The sequence below is a fragment of the Scyliorhinus torazame genome, chromosome 14, assembly GCF_047496885.1.
Source record: "Scyliorhinus torazame isolate Kashiwa2021f chromosome 14, sScyTor2.1, whole genome shotgun sequence".
Classification (NCBI taxonomy): domain Eukaryota; kingdom Metazoa; phylum Chordata; class Chondrichthyes; order Carcharhiniformes; family Scyliorhinidae; genus Scyliorhinus; species Scyliorhinus torazame.
Genome location: NC_092720.1, coordinates 69,469,455 through 69,477,960, shown reverse-complemented (window position 1 = coordinate 69,477,960; position 8,506 = coordinate 69,469,455). Strand labels below are relative to the sequence as shown.

Sequence of the window (8,506 nt, the reverse complement as noted above, 5' to 3'; positions counted from 1 at the left end):
TTTTCCCCCAATGAAGTATTTTGCTGACAAGCCCTCACATTTGTTTTAAATTATGCTATGGTTTCCTCTGCCAAACCTCAGCCCAGACTCATGCTTCAGGATTCAAATTCTGAGCTGTTCCCATTGTTAACGCGAAGCAACACGACTCTGAGTCCTTCATCAGACTTTATACTCGGGCCAATTGGCGGCGTGGATATTTGCTGTGCTCTATCCACTAGTGCGGGGTGAAGGTGCTTAGTTTTCAGCCACAGGATTCGTCCATGTTCGCAATGTTTGTATTTCACAGGGAAATTGGTAAAACTATCGAAAGTGTCCAAATTGTCACCAAATGTCTGTGAAGTTCGCATGCCTGAGTGCACACTACAGTGCACAGTCCAAACACACGCACGCCGCTTGCATTAGCCTTGCGCGGAGAGAAGTCGTAAAAGAGGCCGATACAAGTATAGTGAATTTTTCCTACTCAAGAGGGAACTTCAGGGTGACTCGACATGAAGTAAATCACAATCTCCCGCAGAACGGAGAATGTTTCATTCATTATCCCAATGAATTCGGTTGAACTATTTCGAACGGTCATCATTATAGGTGTAATGTGGTTTCCAGGCTTTATATTGTTCCTCCTGATGATTAAGATTTTATTAAATAGCTCTCAGGAATATCAGACACTCAACCATTGTTTCAATTTGGTGATCAATAAAACTTCCTCTGAAGAGGAAGCGAGGACACTTTAAAAATGATGCCTCGTATGTTTCTTTTTTTTTAATACTTGGGAAGCCATTTATAAACAATATGCTGTCTCTGAATGGAAGGCGCAAAATATTGTGGCAAGGATGGCGCATTGAACAGTTACAAAACGTTAATGTTCAGTTCCTGCACTATTTTCTGTTGTGCTGTTTTCCTCTAATAATGACTATAATTAAATCGAGCGTCAAGTCTGTTTTACACCTGAACAGATGCGCGTTCCTTGTTAAAACAACACTTTTTGTGTTTTACAGTAATCACAACCTTCAGGCTTGAGGTCTGATTATTGTCAGCGTTATATACAGTATATATATATATTCCAGAAAAATACATGTTTAAAAAAAAATCGCGGACTATGTAATTTTATATCTATAAAAGGTACTTAAAAGGTCTAGTACTTTGGAGAAGATCTATAATAGTCTAGTGAAGCTACGGATGGGTTTACAGATTCCAACTTGGTGAGATGCCAATGTGACAAGTAGAACTGAGAGATCGCTGAACAAATCACCTGTATCCCTGTGTAATGACCTATTTGTCAATACATTTAATATACTGTGCTGTAATCGAGAGATTAGTAATATCTTCATGAGCTTCAGTAATATGAGTAATAAATCAATACTACCGCGAAGGGTGTTTTATTGTTAAAGAGCCTCGTGTCCATTTGTCCAGCCCGAAGCTCAGTTTGGTGCCACTCGGGTGCTGAGGCTGCTGGTGGCCGGTAGGAGGCGCTCAGTCCACACACTCCAGGGCTGGGAGCAGCCTCTCGGGTGCAGCAATGAATCGCAGAAGTTGTGGGCGGACTGCCCTCCTCTGATTGACAGTGCGAGTGGCTTTCCCAGCAAGCCGCACTCATTCACTACTGATTCCTGACCGAGTGCCAGAGCGATCGAGAGAACAGTGTGAGCTCAGCACTGGAATAAGACGAGGCGAGGAGGAAAGGGGAAGTTAACATTATGGATATCTCGGTGTTTTTATACTTCTTCTGCCCGCTGGCCATGGCTGTTGAAGGTAGGGGCAGCCTTTCAGAGGTCTCATTACTCTTTGCATTTGACGAAACCCAGCAGTTTCCATTGGATTCAAAACAGGGGGGACGGAGAAGGCAACAAGATCGCGGCAACTACATGCAAGTCTTTGAGCCCACCTGATAGGGAAGCAGAGCGATCGAGATGTTTCAATGTTTACCAGTCTATTCATACCAAGACAGCTTGTTGTGGACCGAGAGTGGTCTATGGAAACAGTTGCTCCATAAACTTACATTTTCGAGTTGATTCGCTGCTTTCTACCATCGTTTAATGTGTAATACAAGAAACAATGCGCATAAGTTAACATTTACATAGCTGCCCCGTGTGTGTTTTACACTCGGAAGAAATAACCAGGTTGAAATGTTCCAAGGATTTAAGAGAACAGTTTCTTTTATTTTGGCAACAGGACTGACGATCGGGGTGCAGCCCCAAAAAAAGGGAGTGGGACCTGCGATTCTGAGATCTGATTCTGTCCTGATTGTGTTTGAGAGAGCGGGGGCGGGGGTCTGGAAAAATCTTGTGAACCAAGTTTGCGATCGGCCCCTCACGATCAGCTCTTGCTGCTTGTACCTGGGAGTCAAAAAGCCCAACCTCCCGGGGGGGGGGCTCTCTTCCACGTCGAGGCCACTAATCACTAACAGGGACCAGCACAGAATTCCTCATCCTCTGTGCTGTACCCTCCACCGCATCAACTTTACCCAAGGTAGTGAGAGTCAAGAAGCCGGATGGTCTTGGGGAAGGACGTTTTAATTCGGAAGCGCGGGGATGATCTATTTTTGTGATGACCGAGTTTGGAAGTAAACAAAGTAACGACGGAACTTATTACGATGGGGGAGGCGAGGGGGGCGGTGTGTGGGGAGCTGAGGTGAGGTTTTACATGGGGTTTATCCGCAAGCGTTCGCGTCCCCTTCAGATTCACACTGCACGGTTTAGAAACCCGAATCATGTCGAATCGAAGTGCTCAGGGTATTTTAACCAGTTGTGCAGTTGGCCACCATCAATGTCAATCAAGAGTTTGGGAGCCCGAGAAATAAAATATTCATCAATAGCAAATGTGGACTGGCTGTGGTTTGAGGAGACCAGGTTAGCTGGAATGTGTGTATAGGTTGGAAATAGGTAGCTGGCAAACCCTGTGTATGTTGGAGCTGCTGTTGCCACTCACAACCCGAGATAAAAGGACGATTCTGGGGCAGTTCTTCTAAGTCATTACAACTCTCGGGATATCGATGCCATTGTGGTTTGGGTTCAATGTTGGGCGAGTTTACATTTTGACTGCGTTCGCCAAAAAAAAAAGTGGTCAGAATGCATGTTTAACTATTTGCTGTCCCAAATCAGTTTGGACTGTTGGCGTCCATGATGCTTCAGATACCCCTCCAATTGGTCTCAGCTTTCAACCAGGCAGAATCTAAAAGTTATCCAGTCAGCCCGGCGATTTGGACAAGGAACTTCACAAAAACATTTATTTCCTTAACAATGGCATTTTGCAGCGGCAGAGAAACCTGGTTCTAGGTTTCTATGTAGTGGAATGATTGTGAGCTACAGAGTAGAGTGTGATTGTCTTCCACACACCCATCACATCCAACGGTTAGGTTCAGGGGCTGTCCGCGACTGCTAGAAACCCTGGTAAATGGTATCCCATCTTCATCCATCAAGCAGCACTCTGCCAATCCCTGGGAATGCTCACTGCTGTAAGCTGTTCTGGTCTATATTTCATATTCTGTTGAACTGTCAGGGTAGTCACTGCGGACTGGGGCCTTGGTTAACAGGGCACAATTAATATTCTCTCCACGAACACAATCGCTCCAGTTGGAGCAATGTTTTCGGTGCTACATTTGCCTCTGCCGCCTTCCGAACACGTTCCCAATACAGGAGGAGAGGGAGGAATTGCGTTACTGGCAATGGACGGGCTGTGGAGCAGACGCGGGGATGTTAGTACCCAAGCTAACAAGGCGATGTTGACTCTCACTTGAGGAACATTGCTTCCCTTCAGACTAAACCTTCCCATGATAAACCCTGCACCAAATTCGACCTCACAGCGCTGTTACTTATTGCACTGCAAACCGGCTGGCTGTTAATTTCCATCGTTTAATCGTCCCTTAAAACATCATTAAACAACAGCCGCCTTTCCTGTGCGGAATCCGATAGTTAGACACCACCAGTGCTAGATTGTTCGGAGATTCACAGAAATAATGCGTAGTTTGGGTGTTTTAACCCCAGCATATAAATTAAATATTCATAAAAAGCTTACTCAAGCATAAAAAACAGCGTTGTCAACTTCTGCATTGGAGACAGCTTGTGTATATTATGCCCCGAGTGCATATTTGAGAAATTAATATTTAAAACAAAGATTACCCGGTGATCTTCTCTACCCATTGAATAAAACACTAATAATTCAAATGCATTTGGATACCCTGACCTCACCATAACCACGAATTAAATCATTTGTTAGACATGCTACAAGACGCATAATGCAAACTCAGACGCGCAAGTATGATGATGTTTAACCACAGAAGAAGTTATGATAATTAATATCCCCCACCCAGCTGGAAAAGGAGCAAATATACCGTCCGGGATTTACTTTTGCAAAACTGAAATTATCACATTTCTTCTTTTCGCGACTGTTCATTCCCAAGACGTCCTGTTATGGCAATAATCCTAAAATTGGACAAATTTTCTAAATTAAAAAAGAAAGTGTTTTGCTTAAATCTGTAACCATGAAACTTTTATTCCAATGCATTGACGCACCGTCATGAAATTGATCAACGTACAAAAAGTAGAACATCACTCGCAGTTACATCCCCAGCGCTGATATATATATAGATATCATAAAATATAGAGCTCTGGACTTCGGTCAGAGAGCGATTGCTTAAATTCCACCTTCCGAGTTCTAGGATCTGCAAATGATCACAATGAGCGATGATGGCGGTACGAACAGCAAGTGCCAAACGAAGGTTTTTTTTAAATGGAAACCGGACTCGCAAATTGGTTGGGGGGGGGGGGGGGTAGTCGCTGGAAAGAGACAGGGGCTGCTGCACGTGTTGGCCCGGGCACTGGGGACCGTGTCCTGGGGGCTGTTGCTTCTCACTCTGCTGTCTTGTTTCCCCGCTGTCAGCTGCTAATGGGCTCTGCACCATTCCCTCATTCCAAGGCAGACAAGCAAGGAGGCTGGATGGACGGTGTGAATTTCACTATGCTCCTGGGATCTGTTTTGTCTGATGTGAATTTCGCACATTACTCTGGGCTTTTCCTCTCTTTCTCTCCCTCCCCCCTTTCCCTTTACATTCCCATAAAGGAAGGCGGTCTGTGGAATGTAGGCTGGTTAAAAAGCTGCTCATGTGGCAGTCCGGTTTAGAATCTGGTTTCAGAGTTGCGTGCCTGCTTGTTGTGCCGTTTTCAGCACAAGGGCCGGCGGATTTAGTTCCTTTCAGTGGATTTGTTTTAAAAGGAAAGCAAATCCCCAGATACCATGACAGCACATTAAGTAAACAACATGCACGAAGAATTGGCGTTTCACGGGTTTTCTTTCCTGAGGAGTGGTTCTTGCCTCATTATAACCAACGGGTTGGTTTACAACATTTGGCAGTGTTCTGCAAGGCGAACTTCCGGTTATTTATAAACAGCTCATCTCTAATCCAGACATTTGATAATATTTTTATTATGGGGCGGCACAAAGCAAATGGCACCTCGCTTGCAACCGGATACGTTTCGTGTGACTAAAAGAAAATCCTCGGAACAACTCCCGATTATTGAAAGCGAGTTGTCCAATGATGTCTGCACTGCGGATTGCCACAGGGATTGGAGCGCATATCCCGGGGGCTGGTGGTGGGACTGGTGCGATGTGTGGGCCCATCATGAACAATCCGGGTGCTGTAAACCAGTTCCTGGTGCACCCTCAGGTTGCTAAGGACTCCACAAAGTTGACATTATCCTTCGCGTTGTCTTCAATAACTCTGAGAGTCTGCCCAGGACAGGGAGACAGCATTGCTTAATAATAACAGAAATATATTAAGGTTGAATGATCACTTATGTCTAGCTCTCCGATCCTAATCTACACCGGCTGTCTTGTTCCCTTTTCCCATTGAGCAAGGTTAACTTTTTGAGCATTTGTTAACTTGAGGCAAATGTGTGAACCAACCCTGAAACATCACGGGGAAAGTCGGTGAATGTACACTGTCCTTTTGCGCTGGAATGATGAATTGCAGAATTAATGCACTGCGAGCTTGCAGTTTTTAATCCCGAGGCATGAACTGTCATCAAGAGGGCAGAAAGAGGTCGTGAACTTGCTGATGGGAAAGCAGAAATAGCATTGGCGCAATACCGATAGAGCCTTATTGGGAAAACGACAGGCAAATTGGATTACGTTTGAAATGTATGATGAGTCCTGGCAGCGCAGGAGACTGTTGGAAATAAAAGGTCACATTAGTTTTGGGGACGAGTTCATGCTTTATGAATTGCTTGTGTTTTCTCATTTGTGTGCCATGTTTCCTGAACCAGTTTCTGTCATTTCAGTCCCTTCCTGTTAAAGGAATTTATGGCATGATTCTGTGGCGTTTGTAGGCCTGACATTGGTAATTTAGGTATCAGTGTAAGGTAGTAGTTGCAGGAATGAGGTATATTGTAGGAAGTCATTTTCCAAGTGTAAATGCGAACAGTCAAATTAATTGCAGAGATGGGTTGGATATGAGGCTTTGATACAATGGGGGTTATAGATTAGATAGCTCTAGCCCCACCAACAGTACAATCATTTACTAAAACGATAGGTAGCTCTGAATAGTAACAAGACTTTTTAAAAAAGTATTTTTATCTTTGATCCTCAAATGTCTTCAAGATGCAAATACTGACTTTAAAATACAGCATGAAGTCCTGAAATGTGTTGGGTTTTCCCTTGGTTCTTTAATATGAGCAGTGGTGTCATTTCCTCTAAAATGGTTCAATATTCGAAACTGAATTGGATTAAGAATGCAGTGAATATTAAAGAAACATTTTCATTACATGAATCAAATTTCAGAAATTACGACATACAAACTAATTGGAAAGTCACACTTTGCTAAGGGGAGAAGTTTTAATATGAACTCTCTTCTGTCATGTTTGACTCGCTAGGAGAAAAATAAGCTACAATCTTGTTCCTACTGCTGATCTTTCTATATTTTTTCCGGAAATGTGTTTAAAATAAGCATATATATTTTGCCCGCTTTATGCTGAAAGTCAATGGCTTTAAATGATAAGGACTGTTTTAGGTAAAAAGAAACAGAATTCAAATAGCTTCTGCCCAAATTGATGTTTAAAACAAATAGAGATGGCCTATTTTTTATGTGTGTATAGGGAACATAAGGAATTATAAATGTACCAATGTCAGAATGGAACATGTAACTACATTGCCGTTACATGAGAAAAAGTGTGAGAAAACCACAGTTTCCCAAAACTGGCTGTGATTTCTATTTCTTGGGAGTCGGAAAAGGATCACGTTTAAACATCGACTACACACATGCACAACCAACGCCTTGATAGCACTTCACACAGCCCACTCTGCAGGAAAGCCTGTGAAAAAAGTCAATGACTCCCTCTGTCAAGGGCCCTCCCAGACAACAATGAGCATGAGTGTGCTTCACTGAGGATGGGGAGGCACTCCACAACACTGATGGAGCTTTTGATTCCTCCCTTTGCAGGGCAGCAATTAGTGATCGATGGTGTGTGCAGCTGGCCAGATGTTTTACAGTCAGTGTCTGCTGTCTTTTCCGATGAGCATCTTTAGTCAGTGAGAACTTGAAGTTAATGTGGGAAGAACGAATACAACAACATTGCGATAGTTTGGTTAAAAATAGCAAGAAGAGAAGTAATGACAGAGAAAGAACAATAAGGGACAAATGCAATGAAAAGAGGGGGTGTTGAGCTGCAATACAGCATCTGGTGGTGAAACTATGGGCACTAAAATAAGTTAGCATCAAGAATAGTTTTCTGAGACCACACGGATAATGCATGAAAAATTAAATAAAGAAATTTAAAGAAGAAAGAAGCAGGCCAAGAGGGAAGAAAGGCAGAGGTATCTGACCAATGCAATTAATATCAGTGGAAACCAATAGATTTATGCAACAAGCCAGTTTATTTTTAATTTTACAAATACTTTTATGCTGACTGTCAAAATGAGAATTATAGGAAAATTTGCAAAATTATAACACACCAAATGTACTTTACAGCCAGGTTCAATTTGTCAATCCAGCAGCCAGCATGAGCTTTATTTTATTACAATTAAATTTTGTGTATTGCCTTGACTCTTGAGATGGGAATAAAGGTTTCTGTTTTTTTTAGAACCATTTCATTGTATCGTCTATCCTTTCTCCTTTGGCTCTACCTGCCTCTACTCCAGGAAATCACATAACGCTGCCATGCTGGCTGTTTGTTGAGACTTGTGCAGTCATAACGCAGACAGCCAAATCCTGTAAAATCTTGCTTACATTTGCTGTCTCCCAACCTCGAAAATAAATGCATAAGATTAACGAATAATTGCTGTGAGTCTAAAACCCCCAATAATTCCCAATTACTACAAATGATTACACTTGAAAACAAATCACACAATACCACTACAGAGAGGTTCAGTGTTGAACAAAAGAGTTATATTTTGTTCTACTTTAGTTATTGCTCCTATATTTAATGGTGAGAGCAAGCATTTGATATGAAACGTCTCTTTCTTGTAATGGATTGCATTGATCTAAGTTGTTTGCCCACGTGTACATGTGTCGATATAGGGA

General features: G+C 42.7%; 1 protein-coding gene across 4 annotated transcripts in view; it reads left to right on the top strand.

The window, feature by feature from the left end:
- The first annotated feature begins 1,595 nt into the window (after positions 1-1,595).
- LOC140389796 (ephrin type-B receptor 3-like) overlaps positions 1,596-8,506 on the top strand; it is a 133,942-nt gene continuing 127,031 nt past the window's right edge. For all 4 annotated transcript variants that reach the window (XM_072474329.1, XM_072474327.1, XM_072474328.1 and 1 more), the window contains exon 1: positions 1,596-1,746. In XM_072474329.1, coding sequence (XP_072330430.1) covers positions 1,692-1,746 — 55 coding nt within the window. In that variant the 5' untranslated portion in view covers positions 1,596-1,691. The remainder of the gene's footprint in view (positions 1,747-8,506) is intronic.